The sequence below is a fragment of the Brachionichthys hirsutus genome, chromosome 14 (assembly GCF_040956055.1).
Source record: "Brachionichthys hirsutus isolate HB-005 chromosome 14, CSIRO-AGI_Bhir_v1, whole genome shotgun sequence".
NCBI lineage: Eukaryota > Metazoa > Chordata > Actinopteri > Lophiiformes > Brachionichthyidae > Brachionichthys > Brachionichthys hirsutus.
The window spans coordinates 2,318,458-2,345,796 of record NC_090910.1 but is presented as its reverse complement, the minus strand read 5'-3'; the positions used below and the strand labels follow the sequence as shown (position 1 = coordinate 2,345,796).

Here is a 27,339-nt window from a genome sequence, read left to right as displayed (position 1 = left end):
TTACACAAGCAAGGTTCTGTCCGTGGCTCGTCCCTCCCCGAGAATGCCGTTGATCCGGATCTGGATCCAGATTCTAGAATTATTTTTACATCTGGAATTGTGTCTGTGCTGTAAAGTGTCACTTTAAGAGGGAGGGACACGAATGGCATGATGGGAAAAAGAGTCCAGAAGGAGTCTTGTAGTACGTTCCGGAGCAGCAAGCTAGAGCAGGTTTGGCTCCCTCCCTAGAGCAGGTTTGGCCCCTCTGATCCGGAAGCCCTGTTTACTGTCTCACAAGATCCAATAGTCTTTTGGAGGCGGGGTCTGCAATCTCTGATGGTCTTTCTAGTTTTTTTGTTTTACGAACGCGCTGCACATCGCGTCTCGCAGCTCAGTTGCTTTGTGTGGTAATTTGGTGTCTTCTGAGGAACTGAACTGAACCTTGATGCTGCAGGCCCCAGCAGCAGGAGCATGGCGTCGTGACCAGACGTGGCTGTCCTCGGATATTCAATGGACTCCTTTGATGCTGCTGCTCTTCACAGAGTCCGTTTCAGCGAACAGCCCCGGGGCGCTTTGCGTTCGCGTCAAACGTTGTAATAGAAGCATGATCTCAATCAGAGTGTGTCCTGATAGATATGGCGAGCTTTCGTTGTTCAGAGTAATCTGATCGCCGCCTCAGGGCTGGAGCGTTTAATCTGCAGGGAGGTGATTGTCTCAGATGTTTCAGGCGGAACCTGCTGAGAGCCTCGATGCTGAATGCTTCTTCATTGTTGTTGTGAAATAAATGAGAGGCTGTTTCCGGTCCTTTAGTTCCTAAATCTAAATCAGATTAAAGGTCATTCAGGTTCAAAGAATATTCAAAGGAACAGGAGAGATGTTTTTGTCCTTGGCTTAACATTGATCAGTTATTGCAGGATTGCTTCTGGATCTTGGTCTAACTTAGATTCCATTAAATTTTGAAACCGATCCGGAGCTGGATATAAAAATATTCAGATTTTCCCATTTACTTATAATGGAGGCTTTAAAATAATAATAATAATAATAATAATAATAATAATAATAATAATAAGCTTGTAAAATATACATTAAATTCACGAAAAAAAACTCAGTCATAAAGGGGTCCGATATGAACCACCATGAAACACGTCTTCTGGTTCTGATCCAGAATGAGGTCAGGAACAAATCTTACATTTTAACATTAAAACACGTTTAGAGTTAAAAATAAACATCAACTCTGATTCACTTTGACTTTTCATTGTTTGTATAAAGATACCAAGAACAATCCAGAACCTTCTGGTGCTGATCCAGATCACCGTGTGGATCCAGGAATTTTTAAATGCATGACCGGGTTATTTATCTATTTATTTATTTTTCTTATTTACTTATTCATGTATTTGTTGATTGCTATGACGCTAACCGGGTCTGAGGACAGGACCTGCCCAATTGGGATCCCCCCCCCAGCCATTGTCCAATGATAGCCCAGCAGCCATTGCTGAGGGCAGCAGGTCTTAATGAGCTGAGGGCCCACAGTGGAAAAGCCATTCATGTTTTTCATTTGATTTCCGAAGACAACTGCAGGTCGGCCGAGTTACAGGATTGATGAGTCCTCTGTCCTCTGTCCTCTGTCCTCTGTCCTCTGTCCTCTGTCTTCTGTGGTCCAGACCTACGTTCCCTCTAAGCTGCGCGCGTGCGCAATTGCGCACTGCTGATGCGGTCTTTGCGCAGCGAAAATCTCCGCGGCGCACAAAAAAACTAAATCCAACCTGAATGTAAAATAAAAGAAACACGTAAAAGTTCATCCTGTGCTACTTTTCAATGTGAGCCAGTGAGTGGCCGGTGACCGGTAACCGGTAACCGGTGCTACAGCTAACGATGAGAGTCACGTGCGTCTTTACGCAGCTAATCGACGTCCACAGGTGTTTGAGTGAACAAAGCGGCGTGGCCGATGTGGAAGGAAGACGCTTTATAATAATGACAAGGCGAACGGGCGGTGACGTCATCTCAGCGCGCCAGAGTGGAAAGGAGACGCGATTCTTTTGAGCTCGGTGGTTCTTAACCGGGGTTCGGCGGAGCCTCCGCCGTGGAGGTCCAGACGCCCCCGACTCACCGTGTCAATTCGTGATGACACGCCCCCTCCTGGCCGTCACTGGCTGCAGGGAATTTAGTGCGCCCAGTACTCAACGTGGGACTGTCCTGGTCGTGCGTCGTGTGATTTTAATCCAGACTAACTATGTCGAGCAAAAAAAGAAAGTGGTCGGATGAATATGTTGTTAACCCTTTCCGGTTCTGGTCTCGGGACCGTGGTTATGTGACACCGGGGAGATCGCTCCTCTCCTCCGGGGTTAACTCCCTTCACGCTGGTGAACGAAGCTAAAGTGCAGCAATGCTAAAGCTAAAGGGACACGCCAGACTAGCTGGATAGATGAAGCTGCTTTATTCCACTTGCACTGAATAATAAAGTCCCTTTTCCTCGATACCTCCTATCTCCGCTCTGTGCTTCGCTCTCTCTCTCTCTCTCTCTCTCTCTCTCTCTCTGCTCTCGAGAGAGAGAGAGAAACAGAAGAAATGGCGCGACTGGGGCAGATGTTTTCCTTTTGCTGCACTGGCAGAGAAGTGTGAGGCTGTTCTGCAGAACCCACATTCTGGAGGTCATTACTGTGAGGCTGTTCTGCAGAACCCACGTTCTGGAGGTCATTAGTGTGAGGCTGTTCTGTAGAACCCACATTCTGGAGGTCATTAAAGTGTGAGGCTGTTCTGCAGAACCCACATTCTGGAGGTCATTACTGTGAGGCTGTTCTGCAGAACCCACATTCTGGAGGTCATTACTAGTGAACGTGTTGAATTCAAGTCCATAATGAGGCTAGAACTTAAACGTGGGTCAATCAGAACCTTCTCAGACGTGGTTCTGCAGCACTAAAATCTAGGAGCTGAAACATCTCAGCTGTTTGTGCTGCATCTCAAGCATCCAGAGCAGAATGAGAAAGAGAACTTAGTTTAATGAAGCGTATTAAAATAGCATCCAGAAATGGTCCTGAAGTGTTTGGAGCAGCCGATGCATAAAGTCAAAGCTGCAGGAGACGAGGACGTCAACCTGGACAACGTGTCCAACCGTGGAGACGTGAGAGGGACACAGGACAAATTAGGTTATATACTGTATTTTGGAGACGAGGAGTTCCACATGAATGAATGAATTAATGAATTTTGTTTTCGAACATGTATAAAAAAATATATAAAAGTCTTTGTAGCTACAAAGGAAAGAAATACTGATAAAAAAAGAAAGAAAAGACATAACAAAACAAGCACATAGTTCAAAAAAGGAATTGGAAGAAGTGGACTACTTATTTAAAAAAATGTCTACCCTATTATTCAGTTTATAGCAAAATATTCAACATAAATACTTGCATTAATAAACCATATAATACTATCATATATAAATAAAAAATATATACTCATCATCCACAGTTAACACCTTTTCTCTTCTGTATACTTGTTTAGAAAAACAAATGTTGGACCTCCCTTGCTTGTTAATTTTATGTTTTATTTGTTGATTTTATCTCTTGTTTTTGTGTTTCTTTTATACTATTGTGCACTTTGAGGTTTGCTTTCATATATAAAGTGCGTTCAACATAAAATGTATTGTTCTGATGTTGCTCACATTTGTCCGAGGGTCTGCTCAGGGGGTGCGTGTGTTTGCTCAGACACATGAAAAATTAGAGGGAACATTGGTCCAGACTGCCGGCTGTCTGTCCCGTGACTGTGGAGCTGTCAGACGACGCTATCGTTCATATCGCACCAGAGATAAAGCCGCAGGGAAAAGACGTCGTCCCGTGAAAGACTGTCTCTGCTCAGCCGGGTGTGAATTAGTGTCGCATCTTGTTCAGCAGCCTGTTATGATTCTCTCTGCTCCGGCTCGCTGTCTCTCTATCGCTCTCTCTCCATCCCTACCTGTCCTTGTGTCTGTCTCTCCCTCTCTCTTTCTACTGCTCTCTCTCTCTCTCTTTCTCAACCCAGCCGGTCAGACAGATGGCCGTCCACCATGAGCCTAGGTTCTGTCCAAGGTTTCTGCCTGTTAAAGGGAAGTTTTTCCTTGCCTCCGTTGCCAAAGTGCTTGCTCTTGTGGGTCAAGTCGGGTTCTGTCTTTCCCTGCAGGTCTTGAGGTGACTTCCTGTCATGATCTGGCGCTATAGAAATGAAAAATTATTTAATTAACGTTGAGATAAAGAAAAAGTCTTCAGTCTTGGAATAGGTTTTGAGAAAAGGTCAGCCTTTAAACGGGGATTTACCCACGGAGCTGAAGACGGCAGCTGCAGGGGACAGAGGGACGCAGTGTGTGTGTGTGCGTGTGTGTGTGTGTGTGTGTGTGTGTGTGTGTGTGTGCGTGCGTGTGTGTGTGAACAATAGAACGGCTGCTTTTAAAGGTCTGCGTGGAAACAGCAGCTGCTGGACCCACATGGTCCGATTGGACAGATTCCTGCACCAAATCGTAGCGCGGGAGACGAATCCAGACATTTCAGAGACCGTGCTGGACAGGAAGGCTTTTCTAGGCATCAATAACGTTGATTGATTATATATGAAGTAATTAGCCGACTTGTGATGTTTGATACTTCCTTCCATCCATCCATCATCCATCCATCCATCCATCCATCCATCCATCATCCATCCATCATCCATCATCCATCATCCATCCATCTATCATCCATCCATCCAGCCATCCATCATCCATCCATCCATCCGTCCATCCATCCGTCCATCCATCCAGCCATCCATCATCCATCCACCATCCATCCATCCATCATCCATCCGTCCATCATCCATCATCCATCCAGCCACCCAGCCATCCATCATCCATCCATCATCCATCCATCCATCATCCATCTTCTTGCAGATGAGGCAAACAATCGTCTCATCTGCAGCTGCTGTATCCTCTTTGCGGGTCTGCTGGAGCCTATCCCAGCTGACTATGGGCGTGAGGCAGGGTACACCCCGGACACGTCGCCAGCACATCACGGCGCCACACAGAGACACACACACACACACACACACACACACTCACACACGCTGTTGCCGGCTTCTGGCAGACTTCACTTTTACTCTCATTTGGAACAAAGAGTCAAACAAAGAGGTTTGCTTGTTGTTTGTTTGTTTGTCTTTTGTCTCCAGCGTCTGTTGTTACATTCTCTACGTCCTCGGATTACAGTTGTTCTTTTCATTTACCGTTAGAAGCATTTCCCGCCAAAGAAACATCAGACAATGCGAGAACCGGAAACCTCCCAAAGCGAGGAAGCGGAGAGGTGGTGGCCGCTTCAGCGACGGAGAACCTCGGGCCACATGGGCCTCATCTTCCTCAGAGACCCGCTCAAAGTTCTCAGCAGACGAGGGGTCAGGTTTGATAAAAGCAATGAACTGGCGAGCTGGAGGCTCCGAGGAGGTCGTGTTTTCTCACGGGGTCATGCAGAAACGGTCCCATCGTTAGTCACGTCTCCTGGGATGAGCAGGCGACGTGTAGCACTACGTGCTACATGTGACGCCGCACGCTAGAGAAAATGCATTTCAAGCATCGCCTGAATGAGCTGGGCGAGCCGGGTGCGAAGTCTTGTGACGCTATGAGAGAACCATTGATATGAGCTGAAGGATTAGCAGACGGTGGCTGCGTTTACATGGACAAAATGTCCTTAATCCGATCAGCGCTCGGATTATAATTATGATCGGATGCGCTGTGGTCATGGGCCCGCTCAGGGTCATGCGTCACACTTTCGATGGGAATAAATCATTTTGACGTGCGCAATTTTACCAAATGGACAGATAATAATAGTAGAAGAAGAAGCCGTCGCGACTTCCGTTGTAAACAAAACATGGCTCCGCCCTTTTCTGCTTGAAACGTCAGTGTTATTTTGCAAATATTTAACGTTTACGCTGTTAGTTTACTTTAAATTAATATCTTCATCACGTGTTTGTCTCAGATAGCGACCAGTTCTGTCTTTCACTTTCATTAAAATTAATTAAATTAATTAAATTAATTAAATTAATTAAATTAATTAAATTAATTAAATTAATTAAATTAATTAAATTAATTAAATTAATTAAATTAATTAAATTTGATTTAATTTAATTCCTTGTGAAACCCCAAACACCAGGTCGCTAACTGCTCTAGCTAACATTGGCTACATTTACATGGACACATTTAATCGGATTAAAAACCTGCTCGGAATATCTCATCTGGTAGCAATATGTCGGATGTATTTCTTGAGGAGAAACGTCGACCCTTGTTGCACATAATGCCTCCATTGGGGCATTTGGGGCTTTTCAGCTTCCCTTACATCTGGATTTTGCAGCTTTCTGTGCAGAGCTGTGTAGAAGAGCACATGGACCTCCAGATTCCACTGCGATTCTTAACTTCTTTCACCTTTTCTTTGTTCAATTCCAATGATTTCTAGGAAAAACTCTGACCAAACGAATCTGATTTTAAGCTGTAGAACTTTCTTTTCCTCTTTTCCCAACTATAAATCAGTTTTATAACTCAGTCTTTCTTTGGATTTCCTACTTCAACTAAACTTTGATCTCTGGTGCCCACAGTAATGCTAAAGATTTGGGGACACTAAAGAGACCGTTTGAAACCGCTTGAGGCCAGCTCTGTGTCTAAAGGATATTTAGCTTCACACAAGATGGCTACAAATAGCTCCCAGTCCACTCCAGAAGGTCCACGCCGCCGGGAGCGGCTCTGACTGAACCACGGGAGTGAATGTTGCATCACTAACATCGATATATAAATGTCGGATTATTTCTTATATTGCACAAACTATGAGAATGACTTAATAATCAATGGCATATCCTCGGCTGCATTGGTAAAATAAAATAAATCATTAGGACATGTGGTCGACCACGGTTTGACAATGAGGGAGGCCACAGGGACGAAGACAACAAGCACACGTTGTCTCGTGTTGTTCTATGTTCTTTCTACACATCAGTGTTAGCTATGACGTGTAGAAAAATCTATTCTGGAGAATATATGCATATTTTTGTCACTGCATAGTTGTGTGTTTTACTGTATATCTGAGTATACAAACATTATACTGTGACATCTGGAGTCGTATAACACAGAGCTGCACAGGCGTCACTGTAATCTCCTGATAGTCGTTCAGACTACTGCGTTCCATTGATGGTCGTGTTTTCCATTCAGCACATCAGTGAACGTGTGTAATCACTTTTGAACACAAAATAACATTTTGAGAGTGAACTTTGTTTTGTGGGCAAGGATTCATTTTGAAGGGGATTTGTAGCATTTAGCATTTTGTGTGTGATTTTGGACTTGTGTGTCGAGTAACATGAGGTACGCTTTCAGGAAACGTGTGTAGGTAACTGTGAAAAACTGCAATCACTAGTACTGTAGTAGTAGTAGTAGTAGTAGTAGTAGTGTGTATAAATAAAGTCTGACCACAGAGGGTGAAGAAGACATGGTGAAATTTGTGATGAAGAACGTAGGAGGCAGAATAACGGTCTGAGACACAAGAGGAAAAGAAAGGGAGGAGAGCTGGAAGGTGAATGGTGGCAGCTTGAATGAAACATGGCTGCTCTGTGGAGAGGAGGAGCAGGTGGGAAGGTAGAGCAACGGTTCATGGCTCAGCCCGACCGGCGTGGATCTACTGCTCTGCTGGTGACTCTTTGCTGCATCAGTTAGTCAGTTCTTGAATGGATTCATTTTGATATCTTCTTCTAGTCCTGTTCCCTGGCAGTTCCATCCTCAGCATCCTTCTACCGATATAGTCCCTGTCTCTCCTCTGGACATGTCCAAACCATCAAAGTCTGTCCTCTCTGACCTTGTCTCCAAAACGTCTAACCTTCACTGTCCCTCTTATTGTCTCATTTCTAATCCTGTCCAACCTGGTCACTCCCAAGGAGAACCTCAGCATCTTCATCTCCTCCACTTCTAGCTCCGCCTCCTGTCTCTTCCTCAGAGACACTGTCTCTAAGCCGTCCAACATGGCTGTCCTCACCACTGTCTCTAAACCGTCCATCATGTCTGTCCTCACCACTGTCTTGTAGACCTGTCCCTTCGTCCTATCACAGAGCACACCTGATACTTTCCTCCCCCGTTCCAGCCTGCCTGCACACGATTCTTCACCTCCTTTCCACATTCTCTCCATCACTCTGCTCTGTTGACCCGAGGTACCTGAAGTCCTCTCCCTTCTTTACGTCTATTCCTTGTAGCTTCACTGTCCCCCCTGGGACCTTCTCATGTACACACATGTACTCTGTTTTACTGCTGCTCACCTTCATTCCTCTCTTTTCTAGAGCAGACCTCCACTTCTCTAGATTCTCCTCTACCTGCTCCCTACTCTCACTGCAGATCACAATGTCATCTGCAAACATCACATTCCAAGGAGCTTCCTGTCTCATCTCATCTGTTAGTCTATCCATCACCATGGCAAACAAAAAGGGGCTCAGAGCTGATCCCTGGTGCATCCCACCTCTACACTAAACTCCCCTGTTACTCCTACTGCACACTTTACTGGTGTCATACATGTCCCGAACTACTCTGACATACTTCTCTGCCTCTCCAGTCGTCCTCATGCAGTACCACAGTAGAACTAAATACTGTATTTAACTTGTTAGATAGGATTTCTTTCCAATATGTTACTTTACAAAACACACTATCTTGTGGAAGGGTGCTGGTCGGGGATTTTGCTGCATTATTGCTTCTTTGTCTTTGTCCATCTGAAACAGCCGATATTCAGTGGGCTTTTGTGTGCGCACTGTTGCGACGGTAACCAAAAGAGGTGGCACTAACTGGATCTATTGTAGGACCAGTTGTAGCATGAGTGAGAGTCAGGAAAAGACCGTTTAGCGATTCGCCTGTTTCAGACGGAAATGTAAAAGCGAGGAGCATGGAAACAGCTCCGTGTGGAGGAGGCGGCAGGAGGCAGGCTGGCCGAACAATGACTGGAAGCAGGAGAAACGGCACAAAGCCGAGAGAAAGCATGAAGCAGTGGAGCACGAAACTGGAAGCAAAGGAGCCCGGAGCAAAACAATGACTTAAAGATGAAACATTCGTGCCTTCAGTTGACTCGGTCGCTGCACTTGCTGCCACATGTCATGGAGGCTGGTGCACATTTCATAGAGCTGCTATGTCCCCCAAGGCTGTGCTCAAATGTCTCCTTGTGCAGGTTAATCTATTTGAACACAGTCTCTTCTTTTTACTGCAGTTTTTTCATGTTCTCTGCCTCCCGTGAGTCTGATTGCGTCTCTGTCCTCCTCTCTCCTCAGGTGCTATCTCTGGGTGCAGATGTGTTGCCGGAGTACAAGCTCCAGGCTCCTCGCATCCACAAGTGGACGGTGTTGCACTACAGTCCCTTCAAGGCGGTGTGGGACTGGCTCATCCTGCTGCTGGTCATCTACACCGCCATCCTGACACCCTACTCAGCCGCGTTTCTCCTCAATGACCAGGTGGGGCCCACCGCATCAATCAATCTGTCACTAAACACAGAGGTTTGCCTCGGTCAAATCCTGGCCCTGGGCGAAGGCGATGATGTAATATATGCTGACCCTGGGCGAAGGTGATGATGTAATATATGCTGATTTCCTTCCATTCAGAGGGTCATTTGTCTCTATTAGTCACGAAATGGAATTTCTCTGACAATGCTGAGTCATCTCTGGCAGAGAGCCAGTTCTACAGCGAGGTCCTTCCATTCAGAGTACTGTACTATTAGACTGACAGAAGGCCTGACTAGCGTGTCTCCATGCAGCTCAGATGAACGAGTGTCATTTTATTGATCAGACATCCTTTCAAAGATGTGTAAAGTAAAACCCAACTTGACCCACAAGAGCAAGAACTTTGGCAACGGAGGCAAGAAAAAACTTCCCTTTAACAGGCAGAAACCTTGGAGAGAACCTCGGCTCATGGTGGACGGCCGGCTGGGTTGAGAGAGAGAGAGAGAGAGAGAGAGAGAGGTTTGTTTTTCTATTCATTGCTTCTGCACAGCTGCATAATGAACCGAGCTGGAGGGGACACACAGGCAGATCAAGATATATCAACGTACAGTTAGCTTTATGCTAACCTTGCTAGCTCATTGACATGGCACACACAGAGTTTTGTATTGCCTTCTCGAGTTGTCTCTACACATAACTGTCCTAACATCCTTACTATCATTCCATCTGCAGCGTATAAACGAGTCTATTCCTAGAGCACTCGAATGTAGCCGTCCGGCTTCACGTCTCCGTCTCCGTCTCTGTCTCTGTCTCCGTCTCCTCTCGTCTCTCAGGAAGAGGCCATGCAGAGCTGCATCTACTCCTGCTCTCCTCTCAATGTGGTGGACCTCATTGTGGATATCATGTTCATCATTGACATCCTCATCAACTTCAGGTCTGACTTTGGTTGGTTGCATCACAAATGGTAAAGTTGTTGGTTCTAGCAGACACAGGTGGAAATGCACGTTGGTATTAACGGTGTCAAAAGTCCATGAAACGTCAGCACTATTATTTATTCTCATTATCAATCACGGAATTCTACCTGAAAGGTGTCCTAAAACTGGAAAGAATATCTTCAAATGTTCTTCTTTTCAACCAACAACTGAGAAAGAAAAGCTTTTGCGGTCTTTGATGTGACCTCCGTGCTTTCAGGACGACGTACGTGAACCCGAACGACGAGGTGGTCAGCCACCCGGTGAGGATCGCCGTGCACTACTTCAAAGGCTGGTTCCTGATCGACATGGTGGCTGCCATCCCCTTTGACCTGCTCATCTACCGCAATGGAGAAGAGGTGCAGAATGATTTGGGGGGGGGGGTGTAATTTGTGAGAGATAATCCTCGTTCCGTTGAGGCGACCATCTCTGCTGCCTGTCAGGGGGAGAGGCCGAGCTGCTGGCGCTGTCATCTCTTCATTTAATTGCCTCGATGGGGGAGCTGCTGCAGTCGGCTGTGGGGGGGGAGGGGGGGGGGGGGAGCGCACCCAAGTAGAGACTGTCAAACATGAGCCGCACACTGCAGCAGACAAACCAGATAACAAGATAACAAGTTTCCTTGTCGTCAATATTTCTTTGTTTGTTAGCAGACAACGGCGAGAACGTCATTCCCGTAGATTTCAGATAAACTGTGTCAAGGAGTGTCGGCTGGAGCGTTCGAGAGGCACACACACACACACACACACACACACACACATGCACACACACACACACACGCACACACACACACACACAGCACAGTAACCATCCTGTCATTTACTTGTTGTTCGAGCTGCTGAGTGCATGCAGGGATTAGAGGGAGTGTAAATGAACAGCAGTCAGGATTTAACCCCCCCCCCCATTCTGCGTGCTTCCTCACCTCTACCTTTCTCTCCCACCAGACCACCACTCTGATTGGTCTGCTGAAAACAGCGCGTTTGCTGCGATTGGTGCGCGTAGCCAGGAAGCTGGACCGCTACTCGGAGTACGGCGCTGCAGTCCTCTTCCTCCTCATGTGCACCTTCGCCCTCATTGCTCACTGGCTGGCCTGCATCTGGTACAGTAGGGGGGGGGGGGGGGGGGGTCATGGCTCTGTCTGCACTCGTGGGATTCTTTCATTACTAATCTTGCAAAATTGCAATTATTAGCAGTACAATCCTATAAAAATAGACAAAAGTTCCTTTTTATACAGAAGTACACGGTGTGAATTCAAGTCATCAGCAGCAGCTGCAAAGACTATCGGGCCTGTGTGATCCTCGGAAAAGGGGATCTTTGATGAATCTGCTGACATTCCTGAGCAAAATAGAAGATGAGAGGAGAACCAAATTATTTTTTTACTACCAGGATGCATTATTAAAAAGACATATGCAACTTATTGAAACGAAAGCGAACTGTTCAACCAAACAAAGAAGAACTAATGGCGAGGAAATAGGCGAGTGTGCTAAACAAGCTAGCGTGATAAGTCGGATGCATCGGACCATCACACGGCGCTGTGGCCTTTAAGTAGAACTTTGCTTCAGCAGCGGGTTGATCTGTTAATCTGAATAATCGGGGAAACGACGGCAGCTCACATCAACCGCCAGAGTCCGAGCGTGTGTCGGATGCCGGCTGAGGAGAATCCTACGTGTGTCTGAATTAGCTCACAGGAAATTAGCTAACATTTAACAATTAGTCAACCGCTAACATTAGCATTCAGCTACTTTCCTGCTAGCATCCCAGGTGCTGTTTCGATGGAAGGCAGCCAGGTCCACCACGCTATCATTAGCTCGCGTCTGGGAGACAACAGAGCTTCTATTTCACAGGAAGCTGATCATCAATGTGAACTTCATCTCCTCGTTCACGTTTATTCTCGTTCTAATCTACACGCGGAAAAAGATGCTGCAGAAATCAAAATCGACAATGTTATGTTTGTACCTGCTGTAGCGCACCATGCTAATTGCTGCTATCAACAGAAGCTCAACGCAGTAACGTTGTACTGCAACTGCTGTCTCAGGTACGCGATCGGGAACGTCGAGCGGAACGGGTCCATCGGCTGGCTCCACACACTGGGGGACCAGCTCGGAAAAAACTACAACGAATCCGTCCAAGGTATTCTGAGACAACAATAATGCAGGGCTGAAAGTTGTTGGTTTGAATTTAATAAATTAAAACGTGTTTATTCAAATCAGCTGCGTGCCTTTTGATTGGTTGTGGAATGGCCTATCATGGTGTTCCTGTTGTGTCAAATCTTCAGGTTCGGGTCCCTCCATCAAAGACAAATACGTCACGGCGCTTTACTTCACCTTCAGCAGTTTGACCAGCGTGGGATTTGGAAACGTGTCGCCAAACACCAACTCTGAGAAGATCTTCTCCATCTGCGTCATGCTCATCGGGTGTACGTAGCGGCACGCTAAACGTTAGCACGCATGTTACGAGGCGGTGCGGAGACAGAGAGCGCCTTGACTGATCGTCCTCAATGTCGGTGGAATGGTTGGAGACGATTAGATTAGGACTTTAGAAAAAGAGTATCCTAAAATAGAATCTGGATTTTAAATATAAAGAGCAGTTAGAAAAATAATATATTTCTGAAGTGCTTAATAACGCCTGTGGAACCCAGTCAGTGGGCGATGCGGGTCGTGATGACCGCTGACAGACGTCAGCAGAGGTCAGCAGAGGTCAGCGCTACTAGAGGGATACATACAACCCTTCAGAGCTTCACCCACTCAATGAAAGTATTTTCATTTTGAAAGATATTTCTGCCTTCTCACGCTGACGTGGCCTTTCTCGCTGTAATTACGCTTCCTTCCTGTTCCGGATCTCCTTTTGCAGCTAGAGACCATTTAAAAGTGAACTTTCAGCAGGCAGATGAGTCAAGCAGATAAACGTAATCGTTTATTAATTATTAATCAACGTTATTGATTTATTGGAACATCCGCTGTCACACTGAGCTGTAGTTCCCATCACTGACATTGGGTTTATTTATTCCTCCTGTACACACTGGTCCTCTCATGTGTACTTGTATACAGTTCATTAGAACCGTCCATCCACTTCCTGGACGCCTGAACTCGCCATAAAACAAGCAGCTCGCTCCAGACTCCACGCTTTCACAGCGACGGGGGGGCGCGTATCGCCCGGTCTCCTCTTGACATAAATCCAGACTCCCTTGACTGGAACTTGGTTTACTAGCCATGCTAACACCGCTGCTAAGCTAGCCGACTGAACACCCAAGAATCTCACAGTGACTGAATGAAGGACGCGCACGATCACATAATGATTTACACTACGTATTAAACAGTTACTAATACTACAACTACTACTACTACTGTACTTTCAGCTTGTTCCGTGAGGGGTCGTCACAATTAGTATTTAAGAACATGTAGTGTATTCCATTTGCTGTGGTAAAATACAGTACTTTTTTTTACCTCTTCATTTTCTCTGCATGCCAACATAAATGCCCTCGGGGGCCAGTCGGGCCACGTGTGTCTCAGGTTGCCGACCCCCGGCCTACTGGCTCCGCAAGGGGCCGGCGGGACGCTGCTAAAGGCCTGACTAGCTGAGAGTAATGTAGCTTCCTGCTGTACGACATTGTGACCAGATAAATACGACAGCAACTCATTTGTTAGAGGATACAATTGCAATATAGCTTTTTAACGTGGATCAAACAATAAGACTAAAGTCACTAACCGTAGCAGAACCTCATATATTACTATTAGATCAGTATTAGATCGAAGACGAAGGTGCCAGGCTTCGTATCAGACAGAAAGTGAAACAGAAAAGCTTCAGATGGGTCGACTCTCCCTATAAATGCTAATCTCTCCCTTCCTGTGCCTCCTCCAGCCCTGATGTACGCCAGCATCTTTGGGAACGTGTCCGCCATCATCCAGCGGCTGTACTCGGGGACCGCCCGCTACCACACCCAGATGCTGAGGGTCCGGGAGTTCATCCGCTTCCACCAGATCCCAAACCCCCTCAGGCAGCGGCTGGAGGAGTACTTCCAGCACGCCTGGTCCTACACCAACGGCATCGACATGAACGCTGTGAGCGCCGCCTCTGTGTCTACACACACTCTGTACTCGTTCATGTACATGAATACACACATAAACACACAAAAGTGTTTTGAGCCTTTGTCTCAGCATGTTCGGGCCGACACGGCAAAGAAAATAGAAGTGTTGTGAGTATCATAAATAACACGCACACGCACACACACACACACACACACATGTACCAATGCAGCGATGTAGCCGTGACACACTTCGGTTCTGCTAATGATGAGTCCGTGGCTGTCGCCACATGGAATCACATTGTGCATGCAAACACACACAGTGCACGGCTCCATGTAAACACACACAGTGCACGGCTCCATGTAAACACACACAGTGCACGGCTCCATGCAAACACACACAGTGCACGGCTCCATGTAAACACACACAGGGCACGGCTCCATGCAAACACACACAGTGCACGGCTCCATGTAAACACACACAGGGCACGGCTCCATGCAAACACACACAGTGCACGGCTCCATGCAAACACACACAGTGCACGGCTCCATGCAAACACACACAGTGCACGGCTCCATGTAAACACACACAGGGCACGGCTCCATGCAAACACACACAGTGCACGGCTCCATGTAAACACACACAGTGCACGGCACCATGTGCATGCATTTACCGAATGTGTTTATTCCAGCTGCAGCTTTTCAGCTTTATTGTGACAGTTTAATGTCTCATAACATCAACGTGCACATCAACGTGCACACGTCTTCAGGAGGTGACGAGCTTGTTGTCATGAGGTCAGAGCCGACACAATATTCCTTTAGTGGGCTCTTGTTTACGTCTTCCCCCGGTGCCAGCTGCACCTGCTGAATCACCGTGTTCCCGCTTTCTGTTAAAGTCTCAGAGCAGCTCAAAGCTCAATGAGACGGCAGCCTGAGACAGCCATTACCGCGCCGCATGATTTAATCAGCTGGGCCTCCCTCACGCCCGGACCAGGCTGGAGAGGATCGGGAGTCTGTGTGACCAAGGAGCACGGCGGAGGCAGGACAAGCATGGCGTATCGTTTGCAGGAGCAGGTCCTTGAATGCAACATCTGGATGCATTATTGCTACGCTTCTACGAGCCAGGGCGAGTCTGAGGTCCGCTCAGTCTGCGTTTCATCGTGTGTCCAGGAAGTGAAGCGGCGATGAGATGAAACACGTTTTCCTTGTTCTGTCACAAACCAACCAATCACAGTTCAGCCCCCACAAGAGTCCAGTGCAGGTGATAAATATGTTGAGGCTCTCATCTGAGTATCCTCCAGTTGTTCGTGAGCCCTCAACGCATCATCATCATCATCATCATCAGTGGGGTTCTACAGGCTCTCTACCCAGAAGCCTTTGATTTGATGCAATCGGTCTCCATTTCTTCTTTGATGCTTCCTGAGGCTGAGAGGAAGGTCCCAAGTCTACGTCCACCGCCTCTTCTTCTTTTCTTTCTCTTTCCTCTGCTCACTGCCCTCTTTCTCCTCCCTCCTTCTCCCCCTCCAGGTGCTGAAGGGCTTCCCCGAGTGTCTCCAGGCAGACATCTGCCTTCACCTGAATCGGACGTTGCTGCAGAACTGTAAGGCTTTTAAGGGCTCCACCAAGGGATGCCTCAGGGCGCTGGCCATGAAGTTCAAGACCACCCACGCGCCCCCTGGTGACACACTGGTCCACGCCGGGGACGTCCTCACCGCCGTCTACTTCATATCCAGGGGGTCCATAGAGATACTCAGAGGGGACGTCGTCGTAGCCATCTTGGGTATGAACAGTATTCCTTAAATTTTGTACTAAATACATTTACCACTTGCTGCATCCTCTGTTAAAAAGTTTCAAACTGCAAAAAAAAAATTTTTTATTTTTATCTGAAAGACATCGCAGTTCGCATCAAATATGGATGATCTAATTGCGCCATCTGCTGGTGCCGTAGTGTCACTTCTTAAATCTAAAGCTGTCTCTCAGTGCGAGCTGGCCTGCAAATGAAAACCGTGAAACCTGTGTGTGAAGCGAGACGAGCAGATTCCACACGTCATGGGTCAATGACAACAATCTATTCTAAACCAGGCATGGGCAAACTACGGCCCGGGGGCCATATGCGGCCCCTTGGGCTTTTTAATCCGGCCCGCCGAACTTGTCCAAATTATATCATAACGTTTTATTATAATTAAACCTCATTCATTTTACCTTTTTAAGATGAGCTTTTTATTGTCATTATACATTTTACACTTTTTACACTTTTTACACTGCAAACACACAACGGAATTCCATTTTTTCCCTGTAATGCTTCCTGTAAAAGGCCAAATTCTTTCCTGTAATGACTACAAATTTTAGAACCCATTGTGGCCCGTGACTCAAAAGGTTTGCCCAGCCCTGTTCTAAACTGTCAAAGAAGAAATGTGTGCATCAGAGAACGGCCCGCTAACGTTTCGACAGTCAAATACAACAGCATTCGTATTTATTGATTCTCAGTTCGCAATAAGGTGAACCATAATATTCCCTTTTGTTCCAGGAAAGAACGACATCTTTGGAGAGCCCATCAACCTTTATGCCCGACCGGGTAAATCCAACGCTGATGTTAGGGCTCTGACCTACTGTGACCTCCATAAAATCTTCAGGGAAGATGTTCTGGAGGTTCTGGACATGTATCCGGAATTTGCCGAGAACTTCTGGAACAATCTGGAAATCACCTTCAACCTCCGAGATGTGAGCTCAGGAAGCTTGTCAGAGAGCAACGTGAACCTCTACGGTTAGCGTCCCGTCCATCGCTCTGTTCGTGATGAGTGCATCCTCGTTTCAGACCAACATGATCCCAGGCTCTCCGAGCAGCGACGACTCTAAATGTGGCGGATTCAACAAACTACGCAGACGCAAGCTGTCATTCCGAAGACGTACAGAAAAAGGTCACTCGCCCTCACCTCTCAAAAGCAAGTTCTGATCCGCTGGACCGAACAAACTTTATCTTTGCTCATCTTTCGTGTCCAGATGATGCAGACGCCGGGGAAATCAAGAAGTCCCAGAAGGCTGTGAGGCGGAGACAGAGACAAGCGGCCAATAATCCAAAGCAGGAAGCGCCAAAGTCTCCGTGGGACGTGCGTCAGCACTCGGCGTCTTCACACTCCAGCGGTGATGAGGTGGGAGTTTGTGTTTGTGACATGACCCTCTGAACCTTTGCTGATGTCTTTGGTTCGGTGCCCCTTGCAGGGGAAGTCGGTCATGACGAGGCTCGCCCCTCCACTGGAGATGTTGGAGAATCCCCGGGTTCAGGCCCCCATGAATGAAAACACTGAGTGTGATGGAGATCCCAAGACTGGGAATACCTGCAACGCCCTGTCAGGTACGGCCCGAGAGAATCCAGAGGGGCAGTAACAGGACGGGTGTTAGTGCCCCGCCCGAGGGAATCCAGAGGGGCAGTAACAGGACAGGTGTTAGTGCCCCGCCCGAGGGAATCCAGAGGGGCAGTAACAGGACGGGTGTTAGTGCCCCGCCCGAGAGAATCCAGAGGTGCAGTAACAGGACAGGTGTTACTGCCCCGCCCGAGGGAATCCAGAGGGGCAGTAACAAGACGGGTGTTAGTGCCCCGCCCGAGAGAATCCAGAGGGGCAGTAACAGGACAGGTGTTAGTGCCCCGCCCGAGAGAATCCAGAGGGGCAGTAACAGGACAGGTGTTAGTGCCCCGCCCGAGAGAATCCAGAGGGGCAGTAACAGGACGGGTGTTAGTGCCCTGCCCGAGAGACTCCAGAGGGGCAGTAACAGGACGGGTGTTAGTGCCCCGCCCAAGAGACTCCAGAGGGGCAGTAACAGGACAGGTGTTAGTGCCCCGCCCGAGAGAATCCAGAGGGGCAGTAACAGGACAGGTGTTAGTGCCCCGCCCGAGAGAATCCAGAGGGAAAGTAACAGGACAGGTGTTAGTGCCCCGCCCGAGAGAATCCAGAGGGGCAGTAACAGGACAGGTGTTAGTGCCCCGCCCGAGAGAATCCACAGGGGCAGTAACAGGACGGGTGTTAGTGCCCTGCCCGAGAGACTCCAGAGGGGCAGTAACAGGACGGGTGTTAGTGCCCCGCCCAAGAGACTCCAGAGGGGCAGTAACAGGACAGGTGTTAGTGCTCCGCCCGAGATAATCCAGAGGGGCAGTAACAGGACGGGTGTTACTGCCCCGCCCGAGGGAATCCAGAGGGACAGTAACAGGACAGGTGTTAGTGCCCCGCCCGAGAGACTCCAGAGGGGCAGTAACAGGACGGGTGTTAGTGCCCCGCCCGAGAGACTCCAAAGGGGCAGTAACAGGACGGGTGTTAGTGCCCCGCCCGAGAGACTCCGGAGGGGCAGTAACAGGACGGGTGTTACTGCCCCGCCCGAGAGACTCCAAAGGGGCAGTAACAGGACAGGTGTTACTGCCCCGCCCGAGAGACTCCAGAGGGGCAGTAACAGGACAGGTGTTACTGCCCCGCCCGAGAGACTCCAAAGGGGCAGTAACAGGACGGGTGTTAGTGCCCCGCCCGAGAGACTCCAAAGGGGCAGTAACAGGACGGGTGTTAGTGCCCCGCCTGAGAGAATCCAGAGGGGCAGTAACAGGACGGGTGTTAGTGCCCCGCCCGAGAGACTCCAGAGGGGCAGTAACAGGACGGGTGTTAGTGCCCCGCCCGAGAGACTCCAGAGGGGCAGTAACAGGACAGGTGTTACTGCCCCGCCCGAGAGACTCCAGAGGGGCAGTAACGGGACGGGTGTTAGTGCCCCGCCCGAGAGACTCCAGAGGGGCAGTAACAGGACGGGTGTTAGTGCCCCGCCCGAGAGAATCCAGAGGGGCAGTAACAGGACAGGTGTTAGTGCCCCGCCCGAGAGACTCCAAAGGGGCAGTAACAGGACGGGTGTTAGTGCCCCGCCCGAGAGAATCCAGAGGGGCAGTAACAGGACGGGTGTTAGTGCCCCGCCCGAGAGACTCCAGAGGGGCAGTAACAGGACGGGTGTTAGTGCCCCGCCCGAGAGACTCCAAAGGGGCAGTAACAGGACAGGTGTTACTGCCCCGCCCGAGAGACTCCAGAGGGGCAGTAACAGGACAGGTGTTACTGCCCCGCCCGAGAGACTCCAAAGGGGCAGTAACAGGACGGGTGTTAGTGCCCCGCCCGAGAGACTCCAAAGGGGCAGTAACAGGATGGGTGTTAGTGCCCCGCCCGAGAGAATCCAGAGGGGCAGTAACAGGACGGGTGTTAGTGCCCCGCCCGAGAGACTCCAGAGGGGCAGTAACAGGATGGGTGTTAGTGCCCCGCCCGAGAGACTCCAGAGGGGCAGTAACAGGACGGGTGTTAGTGCCCCGCCCGAGAGACTCCAGAGGGGCAGTAACAGGACGGGTGTTACTGCCCCGCCCGAGAGACTCCAGAGGGGCAGTAACAGGACGGGTGTTAGTGCCCCGCCCGAGAGACTCCAGAGGGGCAGTAACAGGACGGGTGTTAGTGCCCCGCCCGAGAGAATCCAGAGGGGCAGTAACAGGACAGGTGTTAGTGCCCCGCCCGAGAGACTCCAGAGGGGCAGTAACACCTGTCCTGTACCTCGTGCTATTATACTCCCCTTTCCCCCACAGGTGCCTTTTCAGGTGTGTCCAACATGTTTAGTTTCTGGGGGGAGAGTCGGGGGGGTGGTCAGTACCAGGAGGTTCCCAGCTGCAGCCTGGCCCCGCCCACACCCCTGCACAGCCTGAGCCGACAGCAACGCAGCCACCTCGACACACGCCTGGACCTGCTGCAGAAGCAGCTCAACAGGTGCGACTGGATGCAAGTGTGTGTGTGTGTGTGTGTGTGTGTGTTCGATCCAGACACACAGAAGTCTTTGTGTTGGCACAAAGGAAATAAAAACAGTTTGTTTTTGAGAAGAATAACGTGATCAGGAAGAAACACCAACCGCCCCCTGCGCCAGCAGGAAGTGGTCAGTTACATCTTCCACAGTGACTTCTGGGTCAGGCTTGTCCCACTGTTCACACCGTAGTTACTCACCAATCACACCAGACGTTAATATTAATGACGGAAAAGGCTTTGATGTCCGAGACACAGGTGTGTCGTTCTGCACGCTGCTTTCAGGCTGGAGAGTCGCATGTCAGCCGATATCGGAGCAATCATGCAGCTCCTGCAGCGACAGATGGTTCTGGTCCCTCCTGCCTACAGCGCCGTGTCATCACCACCTCAGGTAATAAACACACACACACAAGGTGAGCCGTCTGTCCCTGAGCGGGACGGTCACCCCGGCACCAGGAAGCCGGATGGAAGGCAGAGACTGACCTGTCAATGAATAGACTCGCTTGCAGGCCTCACTCTCTCCCGGTCCCGGCTCAGGACCAAGTCCAGGAGAGACACTGGTCCAGTCTATTAACCCTCTTAAGACGGACACCCTGACGTCTGTGTCACAGGTGGACGTGGTGATATGATGATGTCACTAAACATTCAAAACATTGAAATCCACAGTATTTTAATTCATGCTAAAGTGTTGTATATCACATATTCTACTCTTTACTCAACTAAACCTTATTTACAAGGCACTTTAAAAGAACTGTAACGGACACAAAGGGCTGTACATGCGTAGATCGAAACATAAATAAGTGGAGCATGAGAGCAATAAATAACTAGAAAACGACAATCAGAGATTGCAGGCCCCGCCTCCAAAAGACTATTGGATCTTGTGAGACAGTAAACAGGGCTTCCGGATCAGAGGGGCCAAACCTGCTCTAGCTTGCTGCTCCGGAACGTACTACAAGACTCCTTCTGGACTCTTTTTCCCATCATGCCATTCGTGTCCCTCCCTCTTAAAGTGGCAGTTTACAGCACAGGCACAATTCCAGATGTAAAAATAATTCTAGAATCTGGATCCAGATCCGGATCAACACCATTCTCGGGGAGGACCGAGCCACGGACAGAACCTTGCTTGTGTAAAAATTTCAAGTTGATTGGGTTACTAGTTCTTGAGTTATGCGCTCAGACAGACAAACAGACAAACAAACAAACGGACCCAATTGCAATACCCTCGCCTCCCCTTCGGCGAGGGTTAGATTTAGGAACTAAAGGACCAGAACCAGCCTCTCATTTATTTCACAACAACAATGAAGAAGCATTCAGCATCGAGGCTCTCAGCAGGTTCCGCCTGAAACATCTGAGACGATCACCTCCCTGCAGATTAAACGCTCCAGCCCTGAGGCGGCGATCAGATTACTCTGAACAACGAAAGCTCGCCATATCTATCAGGACACAATCTGATTGAGATCATGCTTCTATTACAACGTTTGACGCGAACGCAAAGCGCCCCGGGGCTGTTCGCTGAAACGGACTCTGTGAAGAGCAGCAGCATCAAAGGAGTCCATTGAATATCCGAGGACAGCCACGTCTGGTCACGGCGCCATGCTCCTGCTGCTGGGGCCTGCAGCATCAAGGTTCAGTTGAGTTCCTCAGAAGACACCAAATCACCACCCAAAGCAACTGAGCTGCGAGACGCGATGTGCAGCGCGTTCGTAAAACAAACAAACTAGAAAGACCATCAGAGATTGCAGACCCTCGCCTCCAATAGACTATTGGATCTTGTGAGACAGTAAACAGGGCTTCCGGATCAGAGGAGCCAAACCTGCTCTAGCTTGCTGCTCCGGAACGTACTACAAGACTCCTTCTGGACTCTTTTTCCCATCATGCCATTCACGTCCCTCCCTCTTAAAGTGGCAGTTTACAGCACAGACACAATTCCAGATGTAAAAATAATCCTAGAATCTGGATCCAGATCCGGATCAACACCATTCTCGGGGAGGACCGAGCCACGGACAGAACCTTGCTTGTGTAAAAATTTCAAGTCGATTGAGTTACTAGTTCTTGAGTTATGCGCTCGGACAGACAAACAGACAAGCAAACAAACGGACCCAATTGCAATACCCTCGCCTCCCCTTCGGCAAGGGTAAAAATAGGAAACATAAATGCAGAATAAAGAATGCACAGGCCACAGTCTCACGCCGTCTCGAATGCCAGTGAATAAAAGTGGGCTTTCAGTTTCTATCTAAAGGCGGGTAGAGAAGGGGATTGCCTGATATGCAGCAACAGAGAACGCCCTCTGAACCTCCGCTTCGACACCGGGACCTCGAGCAGCGACTGATCTGCCGACCTGAGGTGTCTAGCGGGGATGTAGGGGTTGAAGAAGGACAGAGGGAGCACCACCATTCACTGATTAGAAGACAAACTAGAAAAAGACAATCAGAGATTGCAGACCCTCGCCTTCAATAGACGATTGGATCTTGTGAGACAGTAAACAGGGCTTCCAGATCAGAGGGGCCAAACCTGCTCTAGCTTGCTGCTCCGGAACGTACTACAAGACTCCTTCTGGACTCTTTTTCCCATCATGCCATTCGTGTCCCTCCCTCTTAAAGTGGCAGTTTACAGCACAGGCACAATTCCAGATGTAAAAATTATTCTAGAATCTGAATCCAGATCCGGATCAACGCCATTCTCGGGGAGGACCGAGCCACAGACAGAACCTTGCTTGTGTAAAAATTTCAAGTTGATTGGGTTACTAGTTTTTGAGTTATGCCCTCGGACACACAAACAGACAAACAAACAAACAAACACACCCAATTGCAATACCCTCGCCTCCTCTTCGGCGAGGGTAACAAGAGAATCTTGAAATGAATCCTGGATTGCACAGGCAGCGAGCGAAGAACGGCCAGGACAGGTGTTGTGTGATCCCTCTTACGCGCTCCAGTTAGAAGTCTGAATCTGAATCAAATGGAGGCGTGGAAGGGAGGGCTGGTCGATACCAAAGTATAGCACATTGCAGTAATCCAACCTCGAGGTGATAAAGCCGTGGATTAATATTTCAAAGTGTTACTGCGCAAGAATAGGCCTTACCTTCCGCAATTGCCTTAAATGGAGGAAACTTGACTAAAACTGTGCTAAATTGATGTTCGATCCTTAAGTCACTGTCAATCTTGAAACCCAAGTCCGAGACAGTGGGCTTCACAAACAGTGCCAGCGGACCCATATTGACAAGTGGGGGCGGGGCCGCGGGAGCCACAAGGACCAAACACCATCACATCCATTTTGTTTTTGTTGAGGCTCAGAAAAGCATGGTAGCAGCCACTTAATTGACGAAGTGTCCCCTTTCCTCAGTGGCATGTAGATTTGGGTGTCGACTGCATAGCAGTGACATGACATCCCAGGCCTATGAAAAACAGCCCAGAGGAAGCAGCTACAGAGTTAAAAGCAAGGGGCCTCGAATGGTTCCCTGTGGAACCCCGCATGACAGGGGAGCAGAAAAGAATTCCTGACCAGCAAGGCTAACACACATAGTTCTTTCTGAGATAAGACTTGAACCAAGCCAGTGCACAACCACTGATGCCCACTAGGTGCTACAAGCCTAGACACTAGTATTTTGTCATAATCCATTCCTCATGATCTATGAACGCACCCATAACCATGCATATTGTTCCTGATGCATCACATCAGCAATCACATTATAATGGATTGTCTTAACTTGACTAGTTGTGCTGGTTACGCTTCATTTATTAATGAAACATGAATATGTAGGTTCATCAGTTTGTGTATTTATGAATACACTACGAGTGTCACCATCACACACAGACGATGTCACACGTAGATCAGCCGTCATAAAAGTGTTTGTCAGTTTTTATAAATAGTCATAAGAGCGAAAGCAGCCAGTCCCCCTGAGCTGACCTTTCTTTCCCTGCAGATCCTGGACTCCCTGGGCTTTGGTGAGATTCAAGCTAAGCCACTTGACTCCCCTGAGCGTCGGGACACCCCACTGATCAACCACCGCCAGGGCCAGCGTCCCTCCTCTGGACTGGAGAGCCTGGGGCAGCATCTGGGGACTGGGGTCATCACAGGGCTAGCAGTGGGTCCAGGAACAGAGTTAGCTTTAGGGGGTCGGGCAGCAGCAGGATTACGTTTAGGAGCCGGGCTAGACTTTGGTTCAGCGGCACCTTTGGGGGCTGGAGCAGGTTTATGCTCCCTGGATACTGACAACCAAAGGAGGCTGTCCCTCCAGGAACCACGGACACCCCTGGACTCATGGACACCACAGAGACACAGCTCTGACCCAGGGGGGAGTTAAGACAAAGGAGATGGACGGATGGGGGTGGGATGCTTTGTGGGGACTGACTGCACCCGCCCTCGAGGGCACCCCGCCGCTGGATCATCAACGCTGAACCTCTGACATCCACCCCTGTCCTTATGATGGACAGGGGGGGGGCACGACCACTGAGAAGAATCCCTTTACTGCTGTGTCTGTGCTGTTTCACTGGGTTACTGACGACAACAGACAGAATACGTTGCAATGAAACAAGTAGCCATTTAAGTCTTGCACTGAAAATCCTGTCTGTTCGTGGGGCTTCTGGTGAACTCATAGACTGATGTAGTGTTAGCTGGCCTAACAGGAAACCTGCCGTCCCATTCTGATTCTGGGTCTGCCCCAAGAGGCGGAGCCAATGCGCCCCCATTTCCCATGAGCACAATGTATTGGTTGGTTAGCACCTCAGGGCGCGACCCAGAGAGTAAAAAGCCATGAGTCTTCTCAAAGAACAAATCAGCTTCGCGATCATAAACTTTCACAGCAGAGGGGGCGCAAACAGAAGATTACTGGGGGGGGGGCAACCAAAATACCGGGGGCGATCGTCCTGACAAGCAGGAAGCCCCAGCGACTGATTCCACGGGATGAGACCTGGAATGGAAGATAAAGCGCAGAAGCTGAGATCCTGGCCGGATTTCCAAAAATCAACCTGCATCATGGGGGTTGGGGGGGGGGGGTCGTTACTCTACTCATCGCTGTTGAATTAGCTACCTCACTTCCCTGAACCTGGAATGCTTTTACCTTGTATACAGCAGCCTGTCACATGACGCGCATGTAAAGCTCTGCCCGTTTACAACGACCAGCTGAATGCGCTACGATTCTCTGCGCGCTTTAAATCCCTGTCCTCGTGCGTGTGATGAGTCCAGGTCCAACGCTGTTCATGTCCTTTTGCTTCTAATCTGCAGCACGTGGCTGAAGGCGTGTTTGTGTCACGCGCTTCCGACGTCAATGGCGGGCGTCTTTAACGCCAGGCGGATTTTATCCGCCGACGTTAAGACGGTGATGCTGATTCTCTGCGGTAGGGCGACGACACAAACACAAACACCCAATTTTATAAAGTAAGGAAGACAGAAATGGCGCACGTGTACGTCCGTGGAGATCAAAGCATGCAGCAGAGATTTTCATAACTTTGAAAAGTTGAAATCTTGACATGACAAAGTGATTTAATCCCAGATTGTTTTGCGGCATCAGCGCATTCCCTCAAACCACTGAAACATTTGGTCTAATTTGTCATTCGGTTTTAATCCCAATAACTTTGACAGACCGGAAGCTCGAGTTCCTGGTTATTCTGACGGCACCTGAATGCACCATTAATGTATCTTAGTGTGCCGTTTGGGCTACGAGCAGCTGCTCGGATACGTCTTCATCGTGAAGCTGAGAGTTCTTCCCTTGGTCCTTTTGAAAGTCGAAGGGGAAGGCGGTCTAGCCCGAACCCAGAGCGTCGCCCCCTGATGGAGCGTCGCAGCAGACGAGGCAACGCAATAGTCCTTTAACAGGAACGACTTGTAGCAGCTTAACCGCTTCCAGTTCTATTTCGCACTTTATTTCTCAAGGTGTTTAACGAAGACTCAGGAATTGATGTTAGAGAGTTCGTTTTCCTTTGCCTCTGAACGCGAAACCAACCAATTAGATGGACGGAAGAATGTCTCGATGTTAACAGAGGTACATGGTGGACTTGCCCTTTAATGTACAATTGTGAACACTGTTTTTGCTACTTGCTGGTTTAAGACGTTATGTTTATTTATTATTGATTATCTATGGATTGTATCGACATGATTTATCGTTTTGTCTGGCGTTCATGATTTCGGGACGAACCCCTCGTTCTTCCTGGTTTAAGTTTGTACGACCGTCCTTAATATTTATTCTATATTTATGAGTGTACGTGTTTGGTGAGCACTTTGTTGTTTTAACGTACTTTTTGTTCTGAACGCACACAGTCAGGTTATGCAGGTGGGTCAGAGGCATCACTGGACGGTAATAAATATTTACGTCTGGAATCGAACGTCAAACTCAAAGTAATCAATAAATATATCCGACCAAAGTCGCAAGAAACATTCTAGCGAGGACCCAGTTTTCTACTAAAGTCAGTAAGTCCTATTGAGAAGCTTGCTAGCGAAGGCTGGGCAGCCATTGGTCCATTGTTACTGATTGGCGTCAGTTAAAAGGCTGAACCCGGTCATTGATTGGTCAATGTAACGACCTCCGCTTTGACCCGAGCGTGAAGCAGGAAGTGGTTCCAGCTGCTTTGAGATGAATGACGACCACGTGTTGCTGCTAGAACGGGGGGGGGGGTGGCAACCTTCTTGTCCCGCGGGTTAAAAGCCGTTACAGGAAAGGATTTAGCCTTTTACAGGTCGCATTACAGGGAAAAGGTCAAATGAATGAGGTTTAATTATGATAAAAGTGTATTCAATCATATATTTTTGACCCCTTCGGTGGGCCGGATTAAAACGGCCAGTGTGCCGTACGTGGCCCGCGGGCCGTAGTTTGCCCATCCCTGTGCTGGACTCTCCCACACTGGTCAAAGCCACTGTCTTCTTCCTGCTGGCTTTTATTTGCTGGTCCCCGCCGGTCGTTGCCAGGACGACCGGTCTGAATCTGGGTTTCCGAGGTGGGCCCCCTCACACTGTAGCGTGAGTGTTGCTCGTGTTCCATGACAGTCACCTCGTGGCCTGAACTCTCCTTACAGTCAGGACTAGAATGTAGTCGTTTGGTGGCGTCTTAGTTCACCTGGAACACGGCAGGAGTGAAATACACAACGTTAGAGAGCACATTTTAATGGTGGAAGAACGGGTGTGGGTGTGGGTGTGGGGGGGGTGGGTGTTCAGGTAAAGG

General features: G+C 48.8%; 1 protein-coding gene across 1 annotated transcript in view; it reads left to right on the top strand.

Annotated features, from left to right (window-relative positions):
- kcnh2b (potassium voltage-gated channel, subfamily H (eag-related), member 2b) overlaps positions 1-24,489 on the top strand; it is a 160,206-nt gene extending 135,717 nt beyond the window's left edge. The window contains exons 7-22 of the mRNA XM_068747953.1: positions 9,241-9,420; positions 10,236-10,336; positions 10,594-10,732; positions 11,315-11,469; positions 12,406-12,500; positions 12,646-12,786; positions 14,229-14,428; positions 15,919-16,171; positions 16,919-17,112; positions 17,207-17,309; positions 17,392-17,540; positions 17,611-17,743; positions 19,982-20,159; positions 20,475-20,580; positions 20,699-20,800; positions 24,109-24,489. Coding sequence (XP_068604054.1) covers positions 9,241-9,420; positions 10,236-10,336; positions 10,594-10,732; positions 11,315-11,469; positions 12,406-12,500; positions 12,646-12,786; positions 14,229-14,428; positions 15,919-16,171; positions 16,919-17,112; positions 17,207-17,309; positions 17,392-17,540; positions 17,611-17,743; positions 19,982-20,159; positions 20,475-20,580; positions 20,699-20,800; positions 24,109-24,489 — 2,610 coding nt within the window. The remainder of the gene's footprint in view (positions 1-9,240; positions 9,421-10,235; positions 10,337-10,593; positions 10,733-11,314; positions 11,470-12,405; positions 12,501-12,645; positions 12,787-14,228; positions 14,429-15,918; positions 16,172-16,918; positions 17,113-17,206; positions 17,310-17,391; positions 17,541-17,610; positions 17,744-19,981; positions 20,160-20,474; positions 20,581-20,698; positions 20,801-24,108) is intronic.
- Positions 24,490-27,339: the final 2,850 nt, after the last annotated feature.